Source organism: Oxyura jamaicensis, chromosome 14 (genome assembly GCF_011077185.1).
Source record: "Oxyura jamaicensis isolate SHBP4307 breed ruddy duck chromosome 14, BPBGC_Ojam_1.0, whole genome shotgun sequence".
Classification (NCBI taxonomy): domain Eukaryota; kingdom Metazoa; phylum Chordata; class Aves; order Anseriformes; family Anatidae; genus Oxyura; species Oxyura jamaicensis.
Window position 1 is genome coordinate 5550260 of NC_048906.1, and position 27405 is coordinate 5577664.

The window sequence follows — 27405 nt, forward strand, 5'->3', positions numbered from 1 at the left end:
GCTGCCCCTCCGGGATGGAGCCTGCCGCAGCTGCAGAAACAGAGGCTGCTTCACCTCCCAAGGCGAGGACAGACTGCAGAGGTGACGATGGGGCATCTGCCAGCGGGCTCGCAGCCACTGCGATACAGACTCACACAAGAACACAGCGAGGAGCGTAGTTGTACTTCATTGCACAAATGATCGACTCCAGCGCATAATGGGCTGCATTCATTGCTTTTGCCAGCAGGTGCAATTCCCACTGCAGACGGTAACAATTGCCTATTTATGTCAAGCCCTGATTACTGTATTATATGTAAAACAGGTCTTTCTTGCAAGCAAAACACGGAGAGGAAAAAAAAATAATAAAAAACCAGCTGTGACTCATCCGAGTCAGCAGCGCGATGCCAACCCGAAGGAGCCGTGCTGGGCTGGACCCCAGCTGGCGGCCATGCCGTGCAGCAGCAGGCAACGCAGCCTCCTCCAGCAGGCTCGGCCTCCTGCTCCTCCTGAGCCTCTCCAAGAGGGGGGAGAGGCTCACGGCTCCTCCTGGGCTCTGTCCCTGCCCTCAAACCCCTGCAATGTCAGAAGGCATCCGTGGAGAGCTGAAATACCCAAGGTGCCTTAGGTGGCATGAGTCGTCTAGCAGCTGTAGTGCTGTGCTCCTCTGCCAGGATGCCTCCTCTTCCTCTACAACAGGAGTGTGGAGAAAGCTGGAGGCAAAGATGGGCCCTGCCAGCAGCAGGCTCTGGTGGTCAGCACGGCTGTTTTCCCACAGACACAGCTGGGCTGGGCTACCTGGTCCTCTCAGGGCACATCCTGCCCTCAGCACCCACAAGAGCAGGGGCTGACCGTGCTGCCCTCAGAACACACGCTGCTAGGCAGAAGCATTTCTCTTTTGGGGTGGTGGCACCCCCTGGGCCTCCACAGGCAGCAGGTTGCCAGACCTGCCCCATGTACCGAGACTTCCCCCAGCTCTAGGCCTTCCTTCCTCCTGCCCTAAAAACAGTGAGGGACGAATCTCCTTTCACCCATGAACTTCCACCTGGTCGAGTCCCGACGCCCTTTTCCACCTGAGCTCCTGCTCCTCCATCCCTGACAGACGCAGTGTCCCACCTCCCTCACTGCCACCCCCGGCTCCTCGCTGCCTTCCCTGCCGTCGGGAGCCGAAGCAGACGATGGGGGCCTCCTCCAACCGCTCACTGGCGACTGCAACCACCCCAGGCCTCCCCCATGTCCCTGCTCCGCTGAGCCTGGCCCACCTCTGGCACCTGATGGCCACCCCTTAGCTGCTGACACACACGGCCTCCTCAGCCCTGCTGCTCTCTGCCAACAAACAAATAACCCTACTGCTCGCTCCGTCCTTGGCCGAGGTGCCCACCTGCCTCCACACCACTGCCTTGGCCCAGCGCAGACCCCATGTTTCCCCCCTTCAGCCATCCCTAAAAACTGGGACTTGTAGCAGGGGACCAAAGCTAACACGGCTCCCAGGTCTCTGGCAGAGGCACCACTCACTGCTTTAAATCCCAGAGGAACAAACAGGGAAAAACAAAGTATTGATTTAAGGGGTTAAAGCTGTTTCTCCACAAGCAGTTGCATAGGAAGCACCGCAGGGCTCTTTCACAACCCCAAAGGGAGGGGAGCAGCTCTCCCCACCCCAGGACCTGTCTCACTTCCCGAGCTCCCCACACCAAGCCCTGCAGCGCTGTCCCAGCACCATGACCAGGCCTCCAGTCCCCATATGCTCTGCAAGCCACCACCACAAAATATCCCGATGCTCATGGACAGGAACCACGTCTCGCACGTCATGGCTGGGACCTGAGTGAGCTGGTGGCTCCACACGTACCCGGCTGGCTCCGACACTCACAAAAAGGCTGCCTCCCGAAAATACAGCGCTCAGCCGCAGCACTGCGTCCAGCTGCACGCTGCTCAGGCGACAGGCGAGGGAAACACGCCCCTGAAAAATCAATGCAAGCTCCAAAACGCTGACCATACACCAGGGCAAGTCTGAAACCAGAAAATGCTTTATTGGAAAGGTACAAAAAAACCAGTCACTGCAGCTAAATTTACAGCAATAAATTACGTTGTGGCTGTCAAGAGAAAGTAATGGACACATACACAGGGCTACTCGCCTTACAAACAGGAATCCACATTGCTTGGTATATCAATAATTTATTTTATAATAAAAAAGCAGCACAAAAATAAATATTGAAATGAAATTACTGAGTAACCACAGAGGATAGAATGAGCTGGTGATAAAAAACAACTTAAAACAGAAGACTTCTATCATTAAAAAAATGAAAGCAAGTATCCACCATCTACGGAAACACCCCAGCAGACTGAAATACAGACGAAGGAAAACAAATCCACGTTACAAAAGTTTTTCATTATCGTTTTGTTTTTGTTTTCTTTTTTCTTTTTTTTTCTTTTTTTTTTAAATAAAAACAATCATGACAATGAAGTTTAAATGATTTGAGAGAGGAGAAAAAAAAAAAAAAAAGAAAAACCAAAATGCCACCTTCTCCTCCTCCCCGGGGTCTGAGCCGTGCGGAAGCCCGACCACTCTGCGTGCCCACGGCATCGTGCCCTCGCCCACTGGCACCCATCCCTCCCCACAGCTGTGGTGGCACCCAGGGCTCCAGCAGGCGGTAGGGGTGGGCTAGAGCTGAGATGCTGACTTGCTTCGAGGGTCTGGAGGTGCCCTGGAGGGAAAACATTTCCCCACTGCCAATGGAGGGACCAACAAAGGCGCCTACGAGACCAGGGACTCTCTCCCGGTACCCGTGTGGATGCTGCAGGCTGTTCCAGCATCCTGTGGTGCCCATGTTGCAGAGGGGCTAGAAAGGCCAGGTCTGGGGGGAGAGGATCCCAGCACTCAAACTCAGAGCCCACCGCTCCCTGGCAAGCGAAGAGGGGCAGAGAAGGGAGCCCCGCCACCCCAACTACTGCAGCAAGAGATGAGCGGGAGGTACTGCGGTGGGGGAGCACCCTGGGGACTCTGCAGCGGCAGCCAGCTCCCCATGCCACGCTTGCCCTGGGTGTTAGGCTTGCAAGTACAGGACGGAGAGGAAAAAAAAATATATATATATCAAACAGAAACAAACCAAACCCCAGAGGAATGCAATGTGACAACCCCAAGCTGGAGGGCCCTCCGGGATGGAGGGTGGAGGAGCTGGGTCTCCAACGTGGTCAACAGCTTTCGGGTCATTCCTCCCTCCACGTTACCTTGCAATTCTGATCCCTCTGTGGAAGTTTAGCCAGGACATTTCATTCCCCTCCAGGTCACCACCCAGGGAGCCCTGGACTGGCAATTTCTTTTAATAAAGATTTACAGTATCAAACTTGGAAAAAAAATTATTTTTTTTTTTTACGAAAAATCTGTACGATAAAATGTATATAATTATATATTTATATATATATTTCTCTCTCTTTAAATATTTCCACGTGGTCCTTATGGATATCCAATATGGATTACCTACCATGGCTATGGTATCAACAGCTTTAACAACACCCAGGCCTCTTGTTCTTTATTGAGTGACCAGAGATTTAAGTGCCTACCAGCACTAAACTAGCAATCGCTTGGACAAGCCTTTGGCACTCTTCCAAGAACTGGAAAAAAAGAAATACTTGGCCGCAAGGGAAGTGCCACATAAAAGATATGTTTCTCAACTCATTCCAACAGCAAGAAGACCCTCCCCGAGGAACAAAGTTCAACCTCTGTCCCCCTCCGTGCAACTGGTCTGCTTTCACTGACAGGGGGTCAAGGGCAGCCAGAGGGTGTTCCTATCTAGCCAGGAATGTTATGGAGCTCTGGAGCTGTTTTAAAGACTGGAAGCATTTGGGCATTTTCAAGTCAACTGGCCTTTTTCATTAAAGTTTTCATTTAAAGCCCCAACAGTGCCAGGAGTCTCCATTTTGCCTGTTTTCGGAGGCACCTGTAAAGGTCTGGGAAAGTTTCCAACGTTTGCGAGCTGGAGAACATGAGAGGACCAGGAAATGACAGTAACATCTTTCTCTTCCTCAGCTTCTGCTGTGGGAGTCAATAACTGGTACTGATACACAGGACATCGATCTGCCTGTTAGGAGATAGGGAGGGAGTGGAGGAGAAATGAGGTAACGCCAAGTGTCATCCAAACTCCACGGGTTGGAAAACCACTTGTAGGAAATTCCCTGCTCCCCTCCGTGACACGTGGATCCGGCGGGGGCGACAAGCCTGCAGGAAGCGTTTCGCTCGCACCCTTCCTGGCTCAGTAAGGTCACGAAGGTAGGTGTTGAGGACTGAACGAGAACCGAGGCTGAGGCTTCTCTTTTCATTAACCTATTTCACAGAGGACCCTCTTGGGAAATGCAGAGACTCCAATGACAAGGTGAAAAAAAAGAGGAAAAGCAAGCTAACGACTTCTTCCAAAGACAAAGAGGGCTTCACTGAAACTCTGCAAACTTACTGCCACTCAAGACAAGACAGAGCCCCAAACAACAAGTCCTACTGGATGGTGGATGCCAGCCTCCTGGCCCCTTTATATGGCACTCCATTACTTCTCCTTCAGTCCAAAACACCGATCAACTCTCCGTGATCTCTGGCTTCTACTCCAGAGCCCAAATCCCCATAGCTCTCCCCCTCAGCTTCACCTTCAGAAACCTCACTTCTCACCTGCGTGACAACAGGCATCGTCCGTTCTACAAGTCTCTGCCCTGCCAAACTCACAGTCCCTTTTCTTTCCTACTTCAAAAAGAAAATAAAAAAGACAACGAAACGCACAAATACCAACATAGCTATTTTTTACAGTGACCTGGAAACACTCGTCCTTTCAGCGCTGCTGTGTGACAGCAGAATCCCTCCTCTCGGCTTCCTGCCACCGCCAAGCCAGAAATCCCTCTCCCCAACCACTGCTCAGAGCCACACGCGCGACTTCTCGGTCCCAACTCTTCCTTCCTACACGCGACCATCTTCGTCCTGCCCTCCGTGCGTCTCCCGGGGCAATTCACAGATTCCCGAGAGGAAGCGTCAAGTTTCAGGGTCATATTCACACAGGTTGTCTGAACACTGAGGGTTGTAGGCTGTACTCTTTGGATCCTGACTGACACCAGACAGAGAGGAAAAGCCTTGCACGGCTCCCGTCCGACCTCCCCGCAGCCCTTCTCTGGCCATCAGAGAGCCCAGCTCTGCAGCAGGGACCATCACTATGACCAAACTTCCACCAAAAAGGAGGCTCTAACGTCTCTCCTTCTGCCCATGTCCCTCTGGTTACACTTCAGTGCTTTAAAAATATCCCAAATACTCCACACAAACCCCTTCTCATAGTGCTGAGCCCAGCAGAACCGCCCCACAGCCTCCACCTGGTAATACTTCCAGCATCGTTCCTCCTCGTCTCCCCCCTCTCCTCCCCATCACACAGCTCTTCACAGCATTTACTGTGCCTCCTTCCCCTAAGCTTCGGGGAATCCATGAAAATAAAATAAAAAAAAAGCCGCTATTTCAAAACTGCGGATCATTTGGAAGAAATACACTGCGTAAATATACCCAATTCACAGGCACACCTCAGGGAAGGAGCTATTAGGAAACTTGGGCTTGGAATAAAGGAGGCTGCAATGTAATTTTTTTATAGGCCACACAGGTAGTGGGGCGTATTAAAATATGTAAAATATATATTTTTCCATATTTTAACAGCATGGATTGAAAACAAAAGGTTGTTCCTAACGTGTGAGGTCACACCCAAGCGTTAGTCTCCATCATCCTCCCACTCCCATCCACTCTTGGCAGGATGAAGCCCGAACCGAAATGCCTATTTCCCTGCCCTCGCAACAGCAGATGGAAGCGGGGAGGGTAGGGGAGACCCTTCTGACAGGGAGCAGGATGCCACTAAAGGAAACTCTTTTCCATACATTCATCTCACGTGACGATTTCTACGGTCCATCTGTTTCCTGGCTCTTGAGCATCGTTCACGAAGACTCCGGAGGCTCCTCGGGTATCTTCTCCCAGCTGGAAAGCTGCCCACGGCGGGGAGGGGTCCGGGGGAGACAGGGGGAAGGAGGAAGCAACTTGTACTGCATACAGAGCTCAAATCCTGGACACGAGGTTTGGTGGAGCCACTGAGTCCAGAGAGAAGCAGCCAGTTAAGTTCCCTTTATAGGTTTGGGTTTTTTTTGTTTTGTTTTCCTTTTTTTCTTTTCTTTTTTTTTGCGCTTTTGGAAGAGAATTGTTAAAATGCCAATTCTTGACGTGACCAAGGACTCCGGAACAATGCATAAGAGCCTTCTCCCCTCCCTCCGAAAGGCTGCTAGTTCCCCCCCGAGGGCACTAGGACGCTGCTGAGAACGGCACAGAACTGGATGAGATTTCGGCGGATTTCACAATGGTGATGACACTGGTGGTGGCAACTTTGGCCGGGGTAATAGGCCCTCGCGCCACAGTACGAGCAAAGGTCTGGAGTGCTTCGTACTTGGAGCGCAAGGCGTCCAGCTCGAGCTTCATGCTGCTGTTTTCTCTGGCCAGCTTCTCCACCTCTTGCTGCAACTCAACCCGCTGCCTCTCGAGCTCCTCTTTCTGAGTCACGCGCTTGATGCGGCAGCTGGCAGCGTAGCCCCGGTTCTTCAGCGTGCGCCTCCGCTGCTTCAGCCGGATGACCTCCTCCTTGGTGAGACCCCTCAGGTGCTGGTTCAGCTCCCGTACGGACATTGACACGAGCTCATCGTCGCTCAGCACGGGGGCATTCTCTCCCGACTCCTCCTTTACCTGCAAACACCAACAGCACAGGGGTAGCAGCAACCCCGCGGGCAGCAGAGGGGCTGCCCCCTGCCAGCAGCACGCCCCGAGGCACCGCGGGGAGCCCAAGGAAATAAAAGGAGACTGAATTCGTCCTCGGCCAGGACTCGGGACTGAGCCCTGACGATGACACCCTTCACCACATCACGCAGGGACACCAGTGCAGCAGGCTCCAAGCAGAATAGCCACTTGTGCACAGGGTTTAATTTGGCACGCTGTGGCTTTTCATCAAAGGCTGCTCGTCAGAGCACTGGCCGAAACCAGCCCTGCGTGGCTTCAAGGAGCACAGCCTGATTGAGCTTTGCTGCACCAGAGAGACACCGAGGACACGTGCCTCTCTCTCGAGCAGGTTTGCTGCCACAACCACTCCCAGAACCCCCAAAACATCATTCTTTTGTCTCTCCTGACACTACAGACGCCTGGAACAAAGCACCAGGACACCAGAAAAGCTGCACCAGAGCATGAAAAATGCACGCCTGGTCCACCGTGCAGCAGGTATACCTGAGGCATTTACTGCCTCATGGATCTGCACGAGAATAGGTGGAAGCTGCCTTTCCCTGCCACATCTCAGCCCTGAGAGCAGAAGTACTGCATTGCCAGGCCTGGGAGCGCTGCTTTCAGGGTGCTGCCAGCACCTGCCCTACCCCAAGGTCTCCTGGATGGCAACTGGGATGCTCAAGCCCGCAATCCCAGGGAATTCAGACATATTTCTAGGTACGACCAGCATTCTTCTACCCTATCTCCGTTAGAGACTTTTCCCATAGATAATGGGAAATGATATCAGCACCCATTTGTAAGTCTCCCAGATGAGCCACGTGCAATGGGCACTGCACAGAGCACGGCTCTGCCACAGCCTCCCCGGCCACCCAGCGGCACCCACTCGGCCTCCCCTACCTTTAACGCCTTGTTCGGTTTGGGATTAGTCGTCATAACCTGAGCACAGTCTTCTGGACAAAACTGCTCAGAAATTGCAACTGGAAAAAAAAAAAAAAAAAAAAAACACACACAAAACAAGGTTTTCAGATTACGCCAATCTCAGGCATGAAGGCAGGTTAAGAGAAGACACCCAAAACACAGCCCGAAACCCCAACCCAAACTACCCCTGAAAAACACCGCACCATGGCTTAAATCCCTGGGAAGGGTTCAGAGATCCGCCTGCCCTGTACAGACGTGAGGAAGAGACATTTGTATGGCCAAGCACATTGCTTCCTGATGCTGAAGACCTCATCTTTTGCTTTAAGCACACCGTGACAAGGCAGGGAGCGAGGGAAGGACACCCACCCGCCTGTAAACAACAGCGATGCGATGCAAGCGACTATGCAGTGCCACCTCTTTGCTGGGGGAGAGTGGCCACCCAGGCCCCTTCCCCTGCTCACCTCCCTCTGGAGGAAACCCAAACGCTCCGGACACCCTCTTAGGGACCAACCAGAGAGTCACCTCCGCTCATAAAAGGCTCTGCAAAGCCACAAGACAACAACTCCCTTCATCCTCCTTTTGACGATTATTAACACGGCTTGACATTGAATCAGCAGCCCAGAAATAGGCTGCCTGGTTCGTCACCTGCTTCCAGCACCGTCCCCACCCAAAGGCGACGCTACTGGAAAACCCAAATGCCACGAACAAAAGCCTCCCCCCCCCCAATAATGACAAAGCAAGGCATTAGACTTTGCCTCTCCCAGCACACCGAGACCTGACGATGCTCGCCACCGTGCGCTGAGCCCCCGGCGATGTCCGTCAAGGTGCAGGCAGGTCCCCCGGCAGCACCCTCCGCTCCCACCTCCCTGGGGGGGCTTAAATACACCCCCCAGCCTTTCGGCAACAAGCCACTTGAAACCTTGGGTTTCAGCAGCAGCCGCGGAGACCTTACCCTTGGCAAGGCGAGCGCAGCCGTGCCACCATCACAGCCTCCGCCTGTCGCTCCCCCGGCGGGGAGGGCTCCCGCGGCGCGCCAGTCCCCCCCACCACGCCACACGGCTCCGAGGGGCTGCGCAGCCGGCGGCACCGCGCCCGTCTGGCGGCAGCTCGCTCCCCTTCTCCCCCCTCCCCGGACCTGGCCCAGCCCAAACCCTCCCCGTTTCCACGTCTGCGTCGTGTCACACATCCTAATCATTCATGAAAAATCCAGCCGAAGCATCCCAAGCATGATTCCCTTCCGATAGTTGCCATGGTGACCTTGGGAAAGTAGCCAACCCCGAGACAGTCGCCATGGAAACCGAGAAGCCCAAAAGCGATAATGACTTCAGGTCATGTCTGTGCAAAGACATCACGAGGTCGTCGGCGAGTAAACAAACTCATTCATATCTGCAAACAGCGGGTGGAGGGACCCAGGGGTGCAAAGGTGGGCTGCGGGGACACGAGGGAGCCGCGTGGGTGCTGCCCGTGCTGCTGTCACCTGCGCTTTGTCAGGCGAGACACCTCACTGTCACACGGCTGACGTACAAAGCGAGATGAAGAGCTGGGGGTGGAGGGTTGAAAAATAAAATATAATAATAATAACAATACTCCCGTAAGCGCTGAGATACTATCCCAGACATCAGGGTGCGCATTCAGGCGCCTCCTCTATTTTCCAGCCCGAGGCAGCGCGGCTCCGCACGCCTGCTGGAGGAGGGACGAGGCCGAGATGCTGGGTGATGAATGGACCGCTCCGAGCAACTGGTGTGCTGCTTCCAGAGCATCGCACAGCCCTGCCCTCCTCTCCCCCAGCACCCACCCCACCTCAGGCACGGCTCTCGCTGCCCCTTACTCTCCACGAGCCTGGGGTTCCCCCCAAGCCAACTTCCCCAAGCTGCGTTGGGTGCGAGGGCTGGCTCTTGCCTTCACTGTCCTCCTCCTCCTCATCGCTTCCCCTTGGCCGCCCACCCCTACCTCCAGGCCGGAGGCGCGCGCTAGCACGAAGGAGGAAGGAAAAGCTCCTCGCCTCGGCCCAACGGTCCCGGCAAGCTGAGGGGAGCGGAGCGCTGCCAGTGCGTAAAGGAAGCGGCCGGCAGCCCCCTCCCTGCGCACGCAGGGAGCCGCGGCCGCGCAGGCAGTTGGTGCCATAGCTATGCAGTGAGTCACCAGCTGTTTACAGACTTGGAGAGCTCGCATTCCCACAGCATCAGAAACTCTTCCTCCTCTCGGCATCCCCCCCCCCTTTCCCTCACCACCACCCCCCCGGCCCTACAAGGAAAGGGGCGCGATGCCGGTCCCGTTGGTGGCACCCAACGCGACGCAACGCACGGCGCGGGGCGGCCGGAAAAGGAAAGGCGAGAAGGAGGGGGGGGAGCGCGACACGGCAGGGCGGTGACACCCACCGGTTGCACAAAAAGCCTTTTGATCCTCACCCAACGTGTCTTCAAAGCGCCTTCTGCGCCAGCCGATGGAAAAACTGAACAGGCTGCTTGGCCACGAGGGGACGGAAAGAAACGTAAAGGAGTGCGGAAAACAGGCGGCGAGGGTTGAGATCGCCTCCGGCGGGGGTCAGCGCACGGGTGCGAGGTGGCTTGGTGCGGTGATGGCCCCCCCGGTTACCTGTCACCCTGCACAGCATTTCCCAACCCCACGCCTTCCTCCGGCCGTGCCGCACACCCAAGCACTCCGGTCGGGCTGTGGTCGGTCCTGTTACGTGGTGGGGCCTTGCCACGGCCGCTGGTGGCACACGGGATAGGGACAAGGATGAGGACGTGCCCAAACAGCTCCAGGGGGAGCACACAAGCTCCCCATCACCCCGTCTGCGTGCTCGATGCCCACACAGCACTGCTCACGAACTCCACCATTGGCACGAGCACATCACCTGAACCACAGACCCCCACCGGCCAAATCCTGCCCCTCAGCACCGCTTTGGGCTACTCAGCTCCCAGCATTAGGGCATTCCCAAAGTTAGAGGCAAAAACCCCAGGACAGAATAGTAAATCGTCCCACAAACATGCCGAACCCATGGCATCCCCCAAACACGCCACTCCAGGGTCTGCGGGGACCCCACCCGCAATTTGATTACTCCAGCCCTTCCAGTCTGCACCCTCCTGCTGCCCTTCTTTCCTTAATTGCATTTACTGCATCACGTCTAAAATTAGGAGCTCGGCTTTTTGGAACGAGGAGCGCATTACATCTCTGCTCTGTAAGCAGCGTGACACACTTAGGACGCTACATAAATAAAACAGCGAGTAGTAAGACACCCGCCGTACAGGCATAGGCTTTTACAGCTCGGCTCCACGCTCGTATCTAAAGCAAGTGTTTTGACTGTGGGTTGCATAAAGAGCCCTGGTAATTCCGCAATAAAGTTACCCACCGGCAGCTTCGCCAACGCCCTCTCTCTCCCTCACAGAGTGCTCCCATGCCCTCCCCAAAACCCACGCCCTGGCACCTCGAGGCTGAGGGTTGCAGCCCGGATCTCCTGGCGACCCCCAGCTCTGGGTGATGGAGACAGCGTGGCCATGCCGAGGTGAGGCAGAGCCTTCCACGAGAGGTTTGTAATTAAGAGAAAGAAGAGACGCCAGAACACGATTTCAGACTTTCCACGCTACAGGGCTTTCAGAGCGCGTCCTGCGTTAAGGAATTACTACAAAGGCTCTGCCACCACCCGACAACTGCGGATCAACTCGAGTTCTCAAACTCTTTCTGCGCCGAAAGACAGCCCCGGCCAGAACATGAGCGCCTGGCAGACAGCCCCGCTGGTGCTCAGCTTCCATCCTCACATAAGTACAGCAAACTGAAAACACGCAACCCTCACCTCCAGCCAGGCCAGCACCGACTTCCAGAGGGCAGAAAAACAGCAAAACGTCCAAGCAGTGGCGGGGATCTCCACCGGCAAGCCTCAGATGAGCAGCAAGGGGAATTCTCTGCTTGTTCCCAAACGCAGGGATTTACTTCCCAGGCAGCTGGTGTAGCAAGTTACCCAAATCTCTTGTTTATCCCCAAATCACCCCCAGCTCCAGGAGGCTAGCCGGAGGGATGTGCTTCCCAAGGACACCGCCGGATCCAACAGGCAAAGGGAACCGCAGAAGCTTCAATCTTCATCTCCATGCCTCCACCGCTTGGAGACACGACACAGGTCTCCGACAGGCTGCAGCACGGCACCATCCCTCATCCGTCATTCAGAAAGCCTTCGCCTGCTCTGACAACCTTCGCACAGCCCGCGAGGCAGACTGACGCCTGCCATTCATTCGGAATGGGAGAGGGGAGGGCCGGGCTGCCGGTGTGAATCCGGGAGCGTACGCAAGGCAATATATTTGACACGAGCGGGGAGAAGACACCAGGAGGGGTGAGTCACTGTTTACTGCTCTCCGCGCAGCCCTCGCCCAGCTGGCCAGCTTTCCGTTTCCCTTATGGATCGGAACCAGCATCCAGCAGTAAAAGGGAGATTCGGGAACCTTTGGAGTAAACGTGAAAGCTGCCAGGACACGGCTCTCTGGGGCGCTCGCTGGGGAAGCCTGGACAGAGATCAGACGGGCTGTGCTGCTTTGGTAAACAACCCCATCAGATGCTGCAGAGAGCCTGTGGTGAGGGAGCGGAGCACCACGAGGGTACCAGAAGGGTACCAGGAGGGTACACCTGTCACAACCAGAACCCGGGACCTCAGGAGACACAAGGAGGCCAAACAGGACAGGTACGCAGAAGACACTGCAGGTGATTGTGATCCACAGCGCTGGGCGCTTCTCCCACCATGTGCTCACAAAGGGCAGGGACAGAGCTGCACCCGAATCACGTTCCAGCATTGTGAGCCCAAAGACACCCCTCTCCCAGGCAGAGGAATCAAGCCACCAAGCACCAAACAGCTCTGCTCACTCATACAGGATCCGATCAGATCCCATGCGTGTGGCCAGACATCAATTTGGACATCTTCACCGTCTGTGACATGGGAACATGGCAGTGTGGCTATCTGGGGTCTTGCCACCCTACAAAGCAGCAGGATTTGTTATGGGATCCGTTCCCCCGCTCAGGAGCTTCATGGTGCTGCTTCTCTCCCCTCAGTCCTTGTCTTTATGGTTGCGGCGCCGTGTGGCTTTGCGCTTGCTTCATGCTTGGAAGGCTCTGCCCGAGTTTGAAGATAGCCTGAAACAATAGCTCAGACAGAAGTGGAAACTGCCTGCTCATCTCGACAGGGTGCTGAGCCTGAAACTTCCTGATAATTGAAAGTGCTAGCACTGCTCAAGTGTTTCACAGCTGGATGTTTACAGAAACCATCAGCGAGCGAGCTTATCCCACAAACCCCAAGCGCCGCGGGGCCAGCACTCCCAGCTGTCCTCTCCTGGCTCCCCAGCTCGAGGTTTTCAGCGCCCAGCCCCGCAGCGCACTCCGGCCATCAGTCACCGCTCGAGGCTGATGGAAATGGGAGTGCGTCGCGCCGACACGTGCCGGCCCAGTGCACGGCACTGCCAACAGATTGCCTGGGCGGGTGCAAGGAACGAGGTGAAACATGACAAAGCACGCTGTCCTCGACGGGAAAGTGAAAAATAAAAGGCAGCAAACCGCTGGCTGGTTTAGGAACACTTTCGAAGCAGGGCATGAGCGTGCCCTAATATAGCCAGGGACACGCAGCGCACCGCAGCTCCGGCACAGAGCCCCGGTGAGCCGAGAGGCCAGCAGTGTGTCCTGCTAATGAGAGCTGCCATGTCCCAACTGCACGGCCAGCATTAATTATGATTAATTAACGGCGTCCAGCACCTCCGTCAGGTACCCGCAGAGTTAACTCTCCTGCCGCCCGGCCCTGCGTGGCGCCATTGGACAGGGGCGGCGTCCATCACGCCTCGGAAGTGACTGCGCGGGGAAGGCTGCTCTGCACCAGTGTGTACACGGAAGGAGAGGGCAAGAGGCGCCGAGCACGCACCACTCGCAGCAGCGAGCAAAGCCCAAGGTAAATTAACTCGCTGCTAAAGCACGGCAGCACCGCGCTGGGGCGCAGGGTCAAGCGTCTCGACGGCCGGGGCTCAAGGCAGCGATGGCACGCGTGGCTCCTGTCCCGCAGCCGTCCCAATGGCTCTCAGCTCCTGTCCCAACGCCTCCGGGCTCGCCTCCTCTTCGCAGCCCCCTGATGCCAGTGGCAGGCAGGTGAAAGCGAAAATGGAGGCCTCGCTGCTTCCCGCAGCGGCGCGCTGCCCAACGGGGGCTCGTTCCTAATTTCAGACCTCGTGGCCTGCTTTCGGCACGGCCGGTGAAACAGCCCACAAGGGAGGCAAGCAGCCCCGCCAGGAGCAGGAGGAGGAGGAGGAGGAAGAAGGAGGCCCTCGTCGGGCACTTGGCGAGTCCAGAGGTCTCAGTTCCCCTCCCAGCCGTTTCTCCAGCTCATGCCACTTTTCTTCCCCGTCCCTGCCACGGACGGGTTTTCCCCACCCCCGTTTCGGAGCAAACCCCAAAATACCAGCACCAAAACTCCCCACCGACCCGACCCGCGCCCACGTGGCGGCCGTGCCCGCAGCCGGGGGGTCCCGGCAGCCCCCGCCTACGGCTGCACCCACCCGTTATGGAACCACTTGTGGGGCGCTCAGAGCTCCCCCGGCCCCACTGACGGGACAACTCCCAGCCCCACAAAACCTCCTGGCTTTGAACCCCCAGCACCATGCCAGCTTTCCTCGGATGTATTTTAAACACCGTTAAAAATCCAAGCACAGGCTGCCTGGGGGGGCACAGGATGGACAGGGACATGGCGGGGGGGGTGGTGTTGAAAACCCCAAGGCAGAGCCGTGCGAGCATCACCGATGTTCCCCCCACAACTTCAGGCAACTTTTCCACCGGGCCACGCAGCGGGACCGGCCCGGTGGGTGGGGGTGGAGAAAATATGGGGAGGGGGTAAAAACGGGGTGGCGGCGGGGCGGGTGGGAACGGCGACAGCCGTGAACGGCAGCGGGGTCGCGGCACCCCCCCCGCTTCTCGGAGCCTCTCCGGAGCCCCCCCGGCTTTCCCCGGTTACCGGAGCCACCCCGGCGCCCCCCCTCCACGTGCTGCCGGCCCTGCTGGGCGCGGGGCGGCGGCCCCACGTGCCCGGCGCGGTGGTGACTCAGCACTTCGAGCCCAGCCACCGCGGCGGGCGCGACCCCACCCGGACACCGCGCTACGGGCACCGGGGGCAGCGCCGGGCCGAGCCGAACCGGGCCGCTCCAACACCCCCGCGACCCATAACACCCCCCGGGGCCCCCCCCCCCCCCCCCCCCCCCGCCCCGCGCCCCGCCGCGCCCCGCCCGGACCAATCAGAAGGCGCCGCCGCTTCCGGCCCGGGCGCGTCACCGCCGCGCGTCAATCACCGCCCGCCCCGTGACGTCAGCGCCCCGCCGGCCACGCCCACGCGGGTTCATTCATGGCGAAGGGCGGTGGGAGGGGGAGGAGGGAAGGGGCGGGGTTAGGCGGAGGGGGCGGGGCTACTGGAAGGGGGCGGGGTCACGGGGGGCGCTGCTCAGCGCAGGGACTTGCGGGAGGCTGGGCACGGGGGAGCCTGGACCCCTGGGGAGGCCGCCCCCGGGGGAGTTACCCCCCCAGTGGAGGTGTCCCCGCCGGTGGAGGCTACCCCAAGTGGGGGGCTCTCCCCCCCAAGCGGAGGTTCTCCCCCCAGGCGGAGGTTGGAGGCTCCCCACGTGGAGGCTCCCCTCAAATGGAGGAAGCCCCCAGTGGAGATCTCCCCAGGTGGAGGCTCCTCCCTAGTGGAGGTTCTCCCCCCACCCTGTGGAGTCCCCACCCAGTGGAGGCTCCCCCCAAGTAGAGGCCTCTCCCCCCTTGTGGAGGCTGCTCCCTCAGTGGAGGTTCTCCCCCCGTGGAACTTCCCCACCTCCATGGAGGTTCCCCCCTCCAGTGGAGCTTTCCCCCCACTCATGAAGGTGTCCCCCCCGTGGAGGTTCTCCCCCCGTGGAGGGGTGCAGCGCGGTGGTGGCCGTGGGGTTTGCAGCGTGTGGGCCCAGTCACGGGGCGGTCACGGTGCTGCTTTGCTGAGCCCCCGGGACGCGTGCTGGGGAGTCATGAGGCTGGCGAGGATGATTAGAGGCTATTTTGGTGCCTGGCTGGGCAGCTCCTGGCACTGCATCCCATCCTCCGTGGGGCACCAAGATGGTTCCCACCACAGAAGCTCGCTGCCCCCGGAGGTGACAGGGTGTTGCCAGGCCTCAGCTGCACCAAACCCACACTTTTTGTGAGTCCAGCTTGCTGCCATGGCATCCTCATCCCGGTGGCACAAGCAACGCCTCGTCCCTCGGTGACGTCCAAGGGAGGTGAAAATGCCCAGGGGATGAATCAAGGCAGGTGGCTGACCAAAACCAGGGCCTTCATCAAATCTGACCTCCTTTTTTGTGCGAGGCTGTTCACAAGTGGTGCTGACTGGGGTGTTCCTGCTCTCTTGGCGAGGACGGGGTTTGCTGGTCCCCTACGGCATGGGGTTTTGCTCGAGATTCGGCTTCTGCGGCAACTGACCTGCCCCCGCCTGCTCCTACTTTTGATTTTCGTTCCCTGGAGAAAGCAGCCCTGCTCCAAAAGTCTGTTGGCCTTCGCCACTGACCTTTAGACCGCGGTGGCCTTCGATAGTAAACAGCGAGCAGCTCCCCAGTCCCTGGAGAGCGGGGAGTCCTGGGCAGGAGCACGCACTGCCGCGTGCTCAGCAGCCAGATGAGCGTGGGAGAACGGGCACTTGGTGAAATCCAGGGCAGAAACGGGGACTTGCTTTGGGCTTGTGGGGAGCTGTGGGTCTGACCCACCCACTGTGTGCTCAGAACAGCTCAGGCTCCGTGATTCCTTGATGCAAGAGTCAGCACAGGCGTCCCTTCCACCCTCTGCTTTGGCTGAACCCTGAGGATGAGGCGGGGGGGCTGGAGGCACGTGCTGGGGCTGGAGACCCTGCGGCCATACAGGAAAACCAATAAAACCCCTCCTCTCCTATATCCACTTCCATGGGGCTTCAGAACAGCGTTGGGTGCAGATATATGGATATAAATATATATAAAAAGAGCACAAAGCAGCTGAGGAGGCAGCTGCGAGGCGTGTGCTGGCGCTGCTACTAGAGGTGAGCGGTAGGCGCCGGGCGCCTTGTCGGGGTTTTACGGCGCAGCGGGCAGAGCTGCAGCGCTGGGAGCCCTGCCCGCCCGCTCTGCCCGCACGCAGCCCCAATGTCAAGAGGAGACACGTGTACGTAAGCTCCTGGCACGGCCAGAGCGCTGCCTCCCCGGGCTGGGCTGGGCCCCGGGCTGGGCTGGGCCCCCCCACTCTCCATGCATTTCAGCAGGGCTGGCCGTGTCCCCCCCCCTTTCCCCAAAACTCCACCACCGCACGGTGGCATCATGGGCGGCCTGGCAGTGGCGTGCCGGGGGGGCTGGGGGTGCATGCAGGGTGCCGGGGTGCTCATGGGGTCCTGGCCGCGCTGTCACCCCCGGGGTGGGGACAAAGTGCCTGTCACACGAGGCTGGGGCGCTGCAGGGTGGGCGCTGCCGCTGCGGGGGCTCGCAGCCAGGCCCCAGCAGGTTGAGATGTTTTGGTGTTGGAGCCAGGGGAGGGTTAATGGGGAACGAGATCTGCTTGCCAACAAAATCCCTTCTGCTGAGCTTTTGAGATCGCACGCTGGAGGTGAGGGGGGTCTGAGCGCTTTGGCAAAGACGGAGGGGGAAAAAAAGTTGTGTCTGTATTTATAGGGCTGGGACTGCTCCCTGCAGGCAGCACGAGGGGGGGGTTCTCCTTCACTTTCAGGCTGGAAAATGTTTGCCTGAGAGGTTTCTGAAATCCTATTTTATCAGCGGGAGGCAAAGATTGGCAGCATATTCCCTGCCAGCCCTTGTCCAGCCCTCCCCAGGCTAAAACGTCTGACTCAGGGCTTTGGGCGTGAGCAGGGAGCAGAGGATGCCCAGGGCAGAGGAGGCTCAGAGCAGAGGATGCTCAGAGCAGAGGACGCTCTGCCCTTTACTGCTCCCAGCACCATGGCTCTGCTCCGATGAGCAGAGGGGGGCTTGGTTTTGCTTGCAGCTTCTGGAAGCGCTGCGGCCCCTAAGTTCAGGCCTGAGCAAAACTCCTTGAGGGGATGCTCTGACACCAGCCAAGGTGGGGTTCGGTCTGGTGGGGCTTGGTCTCCAGGGAAGCCCTGTGGCAGGGTCTCAGTTTTCTCTGGCATCCTTTCTCTGCATCCTGCAGAATCCTTCTGCCCTGCAGCCCCAGGACGATGAAGTTGTACCAGAAGCTGAGGACAGCAGTGCCGCGGCTGGTGGTGAGCCAGGAGGAGGATGAGCAGGAGGAAGAGGATGTGGACGCCCCGACACCCACCGGCCACAGCAGGCTGGCCCCGTGGTGGGTGGGCAGCGGGCTTCTGCTGACTGCCATGCTGCTGAGCACCGTCACCGTCTGGGTGCTGCGACAAGTGTCTGGGGGCTGGCACGGCCTCGCGCCACCCTCCCAGTGCCACCAGGTCCCGGAGAGCCACCGCTTCGACTGCTACCCGGAGCGGCACGTGGTGGTGACCCAGGAGCTCTGCGAGGGCCGGGGGTGCTGCTTCATCGAGACCCCCCTGGCAGCGGGGGGCGAGAGGGGGGTGCCCTGGTGCTTCTACCCCCCCGACTTCCCCAGCTACACCCTGCAGAGCCTCAACCAGACAGCGCTGGGCATGGTGGGGCTGCTGGTGCGCAGGGAGAAGGCTTATTACCCCCGGGACATCGAGGTGCTGCGGCTGGATGTGGAGCTGGAGACGGACACGCGGCTGCACGTCAAGGTGAGCGTGCCTCTGGTTCCCTGCCTGGGCTCGTGACCGTGCTGCTGTCCCCTTGCACCCTCTGTGCCACGTCTGTAGGTGGCTGTCCCCTGGCTGGCAGCTGCTTTGCTCCTGGCATGGCCGTGTGTGCCCTTAGTGAGCGTCTCCAACCCTTTGTCCTCTTGCTAAGCTGGTCTTCAGAGCGTCGTCTCTCCCCTCCACAGATAACCGATGCGGCCAACCCTCGGTACGAAGTTCCTCTGGAGGTTCCACGGGCAGAGAAGAGAGCAGAAAACCCCATCTACAGCCTGGACTTCTCCAAGGACCCCTTTGGGCTGCTGCTGCGGCGCCGAGACACAGGGACGGTGCTGTAAGAGCCACCTCCTGCATGCTGGGCATGGGGAAAGCCCTGCCCGCTCTCAGTGGGCTCCTGCGTGCCCCCCCGGGGGGTTTCCTTAGGGAAAAACATGTCGTGGCATCTCCAGCTGATGGTTACTCATTGCCTTTAGCCTTGCCACTGACAATGGTGCTCATACAGGGACACAGCCTGGCCATGTGGAAGGGAAACGTGGCCACGCAGGGCTGGGTGGCATCAGCACCTCTCCCCAAAGCTGCACAGTGCCCAAAATCCTCACCAGGGTGATGCAGCAGCCCAAAATCGTGTCTCAAGTAAGGCACAGCCATGAGATACAAGTCCCCAAAGCACCACTAACAAGGAACTTGGTGGCTCGGGGAAAGGACCACCAAAGGGCTGCAGCTTTGCCTGCTTGGCCTTGGTTTCGGGTGTCCGTAGAGAGTTGTCTGAGCTGTGGGAACCCCCAGCAAGCTCTGGCCTCAGGCATTTAGTGGAAAAGGACTGCTGGTGGCTTTGCTGTGCTGCTCCAGTCCCCTCCGTGGCTTTGCCCACACCGAGCCATGGGTGAGCTCCAGCAGCCCCTCAGGGACATGTCCTTTCCTCCTTACTCCTGTCTGCCAGGCCCTGTGGTCTGTCCTTTGCTTGGGAGCCGCTTATCAGTGGCGGCAGGCGGAGAACCCCCCCAGCCGCATTGCCTCAATGGTTAATAATAACCTCGGTGGAAGCTGCTGGTGTCAAATGAACGGCTGTGCCGGGCTGGGGGAGGCTGGGTAGGGGGGGCAGGCTGTGCCTCGCCTTCACCCAGACCCAATTTGCCACCTGCCAAAGACATTTGGGGTGCAGATGTAGGATGGGACACAATGGTTTGGTGCCCCAGCAATGCTTCTAGAGGGAAGGGAGCATCGCTGATAGGCAAGAGGATTAATGTCCCCTCTGTGTCACCCCGGCAGGCTCAACACCACCGTGGCCCCCTTGATCTTTGCTGACCAGTTCCTGCAGATCTCCACGGCGCTGCCCTCCCGGTTCCTGTACGGGCTGGGGGAGCACCGCAGCACCCTGCTGCACAGCCTGGACTGGAGCACCCTCACCCTCTGGGCCCGCGACGTCTCCCCCACGGTACCCCCGGGGCAGGAGGCTGCTGGTGGGAGCCTTGGAGCTGGTGGGGACAGGGGGTGGTCACGGGGAGATGCCGGGGAGGATTTTGGTGCGACTCCAAAACACGCACATGCCGATGGCCCTGAGTGCTCTCCTATGGCTGCCAGCTCCAAAACTGTCCTCGTCCATGGGGTGACAGATGCCATGCTGGGTGGTGGCTGGCACCAGGCAGCAGAAGTGGCTTGGGGATGTTGGTTAGCCCACGTGTCACGGCTCCGGGCTCCCCTTCTCACTGGGCAACCTCTGCTTGCAGGAATTGTTCAACCTGTATGGCGCTCACCCCTTCTACCTGCTGCTGGAGGAGGGCGGGGATGCTCACGGGGTTTTCCTCCTCAACAGCAACGCCATGGGTAGGTGCCCGGGGCAGCTTCAGGAACTCGGGGCAGGAGGAAGCCATAAAAGGGACAAGATGTGGTTTGCTGGCTCCGTTATTGAGCTTAGCCATCTGTTTCCTGGCTCAAGTGAGGCTCTTTAGCAACTGCCGAGCAGTTTAACCACACGCCCAGCTGCTGAATTGCCGTCGGAAAAGCAAGTCCCTTGTGTGCGGCTCCGTGCCTGTTCCCCGTCTGCCTGAAACAGCCTCGCCCCAAGGCTGGCAGTGGGGGTGACCCCGACATGGACGGGGATGCCGCCTGCCGCCCCCACTGTCCCCAGCTGTGCCCCCTGTCCCCAGCTGTGCCCTGCAGCATCCTCCTGCCCATAACTCCCCGGAGGTCCTGCCGTGCCGGGGATGGCACCGGTGGCCACCCGTCCCCTCCAGCAGCCAGCTGGGACAGCGCCAGGGCTCCAGCTGTGCTTCATTGCAGCGATGCTCCCTCCCCAGGCTGAGCACAGGGAAATGCAGGGGCTGAGGTTTGAGGGCTCAGCCCTGTGAAAAGCCCTGGGTGCTGTGCGATCGTCTGTACAAGTAGCTCTCAATTCATTATTCACTTAGGAGGAGGTTTGGGGGAGGATGTGAGGGATGTGTGCGCTCACTCTTTAAGTGGGAGCTGGGGGAGCAGCACAGCCTTCAGATTACAGAGCACGTTTTTAAAAGGGAGCATTCTCCCTGTATAAACCAGTGATCTCCCCAGTCTGTGATGGTTTCAGCCTCCTGACACCCGCTCGGTGTTCGATCAGGGCAAGGCAGGGATTTCTCTCCTCTGCCAGAGGCTGAGCATTGCAGCAGCACCGCCTCACCCCATGGTGGGGATCGGGGTCCCAGGGCTGCTCCCCACGTCCCGCTGTGGTTTTGTCCCTGCTCTGCACAGAGGTGGCCCTGCAGCCCGCTCCGGCCCTGACCTGGAGGACCATTGGGGGGGTGCTGGATTTTTACATCTTCCTGGGGCCTGACCCCAACACGGTCATCCAGCAGTACCAGGAGGTGATAGGTGAGTGTCCACACCGCAACGTGGTCTCCCACTTGTCCCCATCCCTGCATCACCCCAGCTTCCCCACCATCACCCCAGCCCATCCCCAGCCCCCAGGACACCAAGTGGCCACCTCCGTTCCCCTTCTCCCCTTCCTCCCCATCCCTCTGCGATGCTGCCATTGCTTTTGGGTGCACCACATCTTCTCCCGCAGGTTTCCCAGCCATGCCGCCCCTCTGGGCGCTCGGCTTCCACCTCTGCCGCTGGGGCTATGGCTCCAGCAATGAGACCTGGCAGACCGTGAGGGCCATGAGGAACTTCCAGATCCCACAGGTGCCCCCCAGCCCCACGGAGGGAGGAGGGATGGGGGCCAGGGGCTGCCACCCGTGTCTGAGCCGCGTCCCCGCAGGATGCACAGTGGAACGACATCGATTACATGGATGGGTACCGCGACTTCACCTTCGATCCCCAGAAATTCGCCTCTCTCCCCTCGCTGGTGGAGGATCTCCACAAGCACGGGCAGCACTACGTTATGATCTTGGTACTAGGCTTGTCTCGCTCGTGGGCTTGTGGCCAGGCTGCAGGGCAGGGACACAGGGACAGTTGGTGGCTCCGGGTGGTCTCTGCAGGGTGCTAGCCAGCGCCAGGGCTGGGGATTTTTACCAGTGTCTGCAAACTGCCATTGGAAATCCCCCTAAGGGCAGGGACTGCAGAGACACAGGCCAGGTTGTCACGCTATGCTCCTGCCTGCTGCCGGAGCCCAAGGGTGCTGGGGTCCTTGTCCCCTGTGGGCAAAGGGGCCGGTGACCAGAGCCGGTCAGGCTGCTCAGCTCGTGGCTGCCTGATGTGGGAAGCCCCGCTTCCCCGCGGGTGCTGCTGGGCTCTCGTGACCCAGCTGTGATGTCCCCTCATCCTGCTGCAGGGACACGGGATGTGGGTTCTGGGGATCCTGGGCTGGAAACGGACCCTGGGAGGGGAAGGTTGGGTTCCCCCGGCTGGCTGAAGTCCTCTTCACAGCCTTGCCGTGACCTGACATTTCTTGCATAAGCGCATGATTACTTATATTTATCCCCCCACTCCCCCGAACCCTGTAACGGGTCCTTGGGACTTGCAGAAGTGACTTGTTAGAAAACATGCCTGGAAGTGTTGTAGCAAGTTTCTGTTCCCCTTGGTCAAAACAGCCGCTGTGTGTGGGCTCCGGTTGACCCTGTCTTGGTTGTCTTCTCCTCTGAATCACGCTGGCATCGCAGGGGGAAGGGGCCGTGCCGTGCTGGGAAAGACACTAACCCTCTGCTGCATCCCCAGGACCCTGGCATCAGCAGCACCAGCCCGCGGGGCTCCTACTGGCCTTTCGATGAAGGCTTGAGACGGGGTTTGTTCATAAACACCACGCAAGGGCAGCCGCTGATTGGGCAGGTAAGGAACCGGGGGAAATACCAGCCCTGGGGGGTTTGCGGGAGCAGGGCCAGGCTTTCTTCCCTCCTGCTGCAGGAAAAGCCAGGTGGCTGGTGGCCAGAGCCTGGCTCTGCTCTCAGCCCTCCCAGCTCTCCACGTTTCACCTCGTGGCATCTCCACCAAGCTCCAGAGCCAGCTCCTGCCCTGGCAGAGGCACCCGGGGAAGTCATATGAGTGCAACAGAGTTGGTGGTTCTGCCCGAGGCCGGTCATCTGATTTCTCTCCCTTCCTGTTTTTGGGGTGAGGCAAGGTTGTGCCTCCAGATCTGCTCTGGACCCGCAGAGGTTCCTTCCCAGTTTATCCCCTCCTTCCCAGCCACTCACTCCTCCTGGCCCTTCCTCACCACCTGTAACATTTAGTAATCTAAAAACAGGGAGAAAAATGGCCCAGCTCTTCACGCTGTAATTCCTGGAGTGAGGCAAAGCACAGGGAAATCACAGCTCTTCCCCACCGCTGGATGGTGTGAGGGCTTGTGCAGGCAGAGGCAGAGCGAGCCCAGCCCACAGATGCTGGGCTCCAGCAGCCGCCCCTTGCCCAGCCATGGGGGATCCCAGCACCCTGGGGTGCCCAGGGGGATGCTGCACACGCAGCATCCAACACTCAAAGCACTCAGCTTGGATTTTCTCATTGGTTTTATCGTCCCTGCTCCTTCAGTGTGCTCACAGCCCCCTGGAACCCCTTCCCCACAGTGTGCCCCCCATTCTGAACCCTCTGCTCTGTCCCTTTGCCGTAGGTCTGGCCCGGCTACACGGCCTTCGCCGACTTCTCCAACGTGGACACGCGCCAGTGGTGGCTGGAGAACCTGCAGCGCTTCCATGCCCACGTGCCCTTTGACGGCATCTGGATCGTAAGTGCCCCCTCGCCCCGGGTGGCTCCTGTTGGCCAGTGCCCGGTCCTGGAGCTTCATCTGTCCCTTTTTTAATGGTTTTCCAGCTTTACTGTGTTCTGCAAGCACTGGGTGCCAGAAGGATGCCTGCCTCACAGATGTGCTCACCTGTGTGCATGCTGGGCAAAGGGGCTCGGTGCTGCCACTGGTGCTGCTGGTGTGGGAGGGAGCCGTGACCCCCTTGGTGTTAGTGCTGGATGCTGCTGATCCCTAAAAACTCCCCCTGCAAACTGCTCTGTGATTTTCTTTGCTTAGGACATGAACGAGCCGTCCAACTTCATGGATGGGTCTGAGGAGGGCTGCCCACCAGGAGAGCTCGACAGCCCCCCATACACGCCGGGTAAGGAGGGCACTGAAATGCAGGCAGTGCTGGTAGGTACTGCACGCTCTCAAGTCGCTGAAAAGCAAGTGAAAACCGTTTTTAAGAGACATCACATCTCCGTTTCAACCCCTGAACGTGTCCATCCCTGCTTTCATGTGCTGGTATCCGAGCACTGCATGCTTGTGGCCGTACTGGGTATGGGACTGGCTGCGGGAGCTTTCAGCGCTCAGTTTGCACCAGCAGCAGGGCACTTCATTCAGCATGGGGGGCTGCGTGTCCCCATGCCCCCCGCCACGTGCCAACGGTGACTGTCCCTCCCGGCAGCCGTGCTGGGCGATTCCCTGTCTGCCAAGACGGTGTGTGCCTCGGCGAAGCAGAGCACCTCAGTGCACTACAACCTGCACAACCTCTACGGGCTGATGGAGGCCGAAGCGACGGCGAGGTACCCGAGCACCCTGGGGATGGGACAGGGTGAAATCCTACTGCTCGGGGCTGGCACAGTGTAGGAAAAGGACTAGGGTTTGAGTGTCCAACCTGAAGGGAGACGCTCTGGCTGCTCACAGCCTCGGGCACAGGAGTAACCCAGCAGGGCAGGGGAGTGTGTGTGGCTGCGGGGAGGGCTGGGTGGGTGAGGCGGTCCTGGTGCTGAGCCCGGGGAGAGGGGGACCATGCTGCTCGTACCCCCAGAGCTGTACGTCTGCCTCTGAGGGGTAAGGGGGCTGCTCTCACCTCCTGTCCCATGTCTCCCCATTGCCTTCCAGTGCCTTGATCCAGATCCGGGGGAAGCGCCCCTTTGTCATCTCCCGCTCCACCTTCCCCAGCCAGGGCCGGTACTCGGGGCACTGGCTGGGCGACAACCGCAGCCAGTGGAAGGACATGTATTACTCCATCCCAGGTGGGTGGCACAGCCCCACAGCCCTGTCCTTCCCCAGAGCATGAACACACCCCCAGCACCACCCCACCCCGCATTTGGGAGGTGGTGCAGACCCCAAAACTCCCTGCATACTGCTGAGCATCCCTGCCCATGTGTCCACAGGGATGCTGAGCTTCAGCCTCTTCGGGATCCCATTGGTGGGGGCCGACATCTGTGGCTTCTCAGGCAGCACCTCGGAGGAGCTGTGCACTCGCTGGATGCAGCTCGGGGCCTTCTACCCCTTCTCCCGCAACCACAACTCCCAGAATGAGAAGGTCATGGGTGGGATGCGGGATCTGGGATGTGGAATATGGGATGGGGAATGCAGGATGGGAGATGCAGGTGGGAGCGCCTGGCAGGGATGGAGCTGAGGCAGTTGCTGATTCCCCGCATCTCCCCCAGGCCCAGGACCCGACGGCGTTCAGCCCCGCGGCGAGGACAGCTATGAAGGACGTGCTGCTGACCCGCTACTCCCTCCTGCCCTTCCTCTACACACTTTTCCACCATGCCCACCTGCACGGGGAAACCGTTGCCCGGCCCTTGTTCTTTGAGTAAGAGCATCCCTGGCGGAGCAGGCGAGATGCTGGATTCAGCTGGATGGCAGGCAGCAGCTGATGCAAGAGTTGTCTCCGTCCCGCTGCAGGTTCCCTCGGGACACGGCCACGTACGGGCTGGACAGGCAGTTCCTGTGGGGCCGCAGCCTGCTGGTGACACCGGTACTGGAGCCCGGGGTGGACTCGGTGATGGGTTATTTCCCCCGAGGCGTGTGGTACGACTTCTACACGGTGAGGAGTGCCACCTCGGTGCTTGGTTGGGTTTTGTATGGTCCCTGCTCAGCAGGGGAGGCTCCAGGGGGGCTGCAGAAGGGTTTGAGTATTATGGTGTCAGTGCTGACCATGGGGCTTGGTGCCAAAGAGGCTGCTGCCTGGCCCATTTCCTGAGCCCCCCATGGTATCTCTGACCCTCCTTGGATTTACCACCTGCCCAGGGCTCCTCCGTGAACAGCAGCGGGGAGATGCTGAAGCTGTCGGCCCCCCTGGAGCACCTCAACCTACATCTCCGTGAGGGCTCCATCCTGCCCACCCAGGTGAGCTCCCACCTGCCACCTCCCCAGGCTGGGGACTGTCCCTGGGGAGACATCTGCTGCACGGTGTGTGCCTCCCTGGTCTCAAGTCCCGGTCCCCCGTGTAGGTCACAGCCCTCCCCGCCCTATTTTGAGCTGTCAAAACCCTACAGTGCCCATGTGTTTGAACCCCAGAAACCCGGGCCCACCAGCGAGGCCAGCCGAGGGAATCCCCTGCGCCTCATCGTGGCCCTGTCCCCAGGTGCCACCGCCTGGGGAGACCTCTTCTGGGATGACGGCGAGAGCCTGGACACCTTTGAGCGGGGCAGTTACTCGTACCTGGTGTTCAACGCCACGGAGGTGGGACATGGTGGGGATGGGGCGTGGGGGGAGCCGTGGCCGCCTCGTGCTCACGTTGTCCACTTCTGCAGAACGTCCTCACCTCCAGCGTCCTCCACACCAGCACCGAGGCCACCTCTGCCACCATCGGCACCCTGAGCATCTATGGGGTGCGGGAGCCGCCCCACAAGGTCCTCCTGAACGGCCAGGAGAAGCCCTTCTCCTACCTGGACAACCAGGTGCGGCCCTGTTTGGGGTGCCCTGTCCTGGAGAGGGATCCCCAGCCCTCGCAGGGGGCTGAGGGTGCTGCTCAAAGAGGGTTTTTGGGGCGGTGAGGGAAGGATCTCTGCCCGCCGCCATCCCAGGACGTCCCCTCTTGTCCTGCAGGTCCTCACCGTGAGCGGGCTGGGCCTGGGGCTCGACCAGGCCTTCTCCCTGCAGTGGCTGTGACGGGGGGGGGCTGGGGCTGTCCCCACCCCACCGAGACCACCCGTCCGTGGCCGTGCTCCCAAGGCCAGGATGGGATGTGGATGTTGCTGTGTGGAGGCGTTGAGGACTGTCACCTGCTGCCGCGGATGGGGACGGGGGACACTGGGAGGGGGATGTGGGGGGGATGGCTGCTGGGTGCCCCTGTGCCATGATGTTGCTGTGAGGTGAGGGCTGGTGGCCCCGTCCGCAATAAAGGAGTGAGGAGAGCTTGGTGTGTGGCTGTGATGTGGGGCTGGGTGTGTGGGGGGTGACCACGGACAGAGCTCAGCCACCCAGACCCTGCTGCCAGCACTAATTATGTCCCACCACGGTGTGCCCCCATGATGTGCCCACGTTATGTCCCCCAGTAATGTCTCCCCATGATGTTCCCCCATAATGTCCCCACATGATGCCCCCCATGATGTCCCCGTAATGCCCCCCATAATGTTCCCCATGCTGACCCTCATTAAGTCCCACATAACGTCCCCTCCATGATGTCCCCCCATAACATCCCCCTTAATGTTCCCCCATAACACCCCCATAGTGTCCCCCCACGGTGTCCCTCCATAAAACCCCCATAAAGTCCCCCCATGACGTCTCCCCATAATGTCCCCCACAGTCCCGCACGCCGTGCCCCACAACGTCCCCATCCTGCCCCCAATCCCAGCCCCTCACCCCCTATGCCCCAGGCACCCCTTCCCTAGCCCCCCCCCCTCCCGCAGCCCCCCTCTCCCCCCATTT

The 27405-nt window shown here is 59.3% G+C and overlaps 2 protein-coding genes and 1 long non-coding RNA gene across 9 annotated transcripts; 1 reads left to right on the forward strand and 2 right to left on the reverse strand.

The window, feature by feature from the left end:
- Positions 1 to 117: 117 nt before the first annotated feature.
- Positions 118 to 13291, reverse strand: LOC118174163. The gene is made up of 3 exons (XR_004754574.1): positions 12581 to 13291; positions 12380 to 12385; positions 118 to 129 (listed from the first exon to the last, which is right to left on the reverse strand). It is a non-coding gene; the product is annotated as an uncharacterized LOC118174163 (long non-coding RNA).
- MAFK (MAF bZIP transcription factor K) lies at positions 1983 to 9853 on the reverse strand. Of its 5 annotated transcripts, none has more exons than XM_035339304.1 (3): positions 9657 to 9853; positions 7634 to 7713; positions 1983 to 6709 (listed from the first exon to the last, which is right to left on the reverse strand). In XM_035339304.1, the coding sequence occupies exons 2-3, from the start codon at positions 7667 to 7669 to the stop codon at positions 6275 to 6277; spliced, it is 471 nt and encodes a 156-aa protein (XP_035195195.1). In that variant the 5' UTR covers positions 7670 to 7713; positions 9657 to 9853; the 3' UTR covers positions 1983 to 6274. The 5 variants fall into 5 exon arrangements, with proteins under 5 accessions (XP_035195195.1, XP_035195196.1, XP_035195193.1 ...); XM_035339305.1 differs by lacking the exon at positions 9657 to 9853 and adding an exon at positions 9605 to 9623; XM_035339302.1 differs by lacking the exon at positions 9657 to 9853 and adding an exon at positions 9483 to 9602.
- A 161-nt stretch (positions 13292 to 13452) lies between the features above and the next one.
- On the forward strand, positions 13453 to 26891 carry LOC118174159 (lysosomal alpha-glucosidase-like). 3 transcript variants are annotated; one of them, XM_035339294.1, is made up of 20 exons: positions 13453 to 13571; positions 17828 to 18380; positions 18584 to 18729; positions 19665 to 19830; positions 20123 to 20219; positions 21120 to 21239; positions 21433 to 21551; positions 21628 to 21759; positions 22524 to 22634; positions 23407 to 23520; positions 23815 to 23899; positions 24206 to 24323; positions 24643 to 24776; positions 24918 to 25069; positions 25197 to 25345; positions 25438 to 25579; positions 25783 to 25881; positions 26053 to 26217; positions 26289 to 26435; positions 26584 to 26891. In XM_035339294.1, exons 2-20 carry the CDS (start codon positions 17838 to 17840, stop codon positions 26644 to 26646), a joined length of 2802 nt encoding a protein of 933 aa, XP_035195185.1. In that variant the 5' UTR covers positions 13453 to 13571; positions 17828 to 17837; the 3' UTR covers positions 26647 to 26891. The 3 variants fall into 3 exon arrangements, with proteins under 3 accessions (XP_035195185.1, XP_035195186.1, XP_035195184.1); XM_035339295.1 differs by lacking the exon at positions 13453 to 13571 and adding an exon at positions 16024 to 16170; XM_035339293.1 differs by lacking the exon at positions 13453 to 13571 and adding an exon at positions 16663 to 16820.
- Positions 26892 to 27405: the final 514 nt, after the last annotated feature.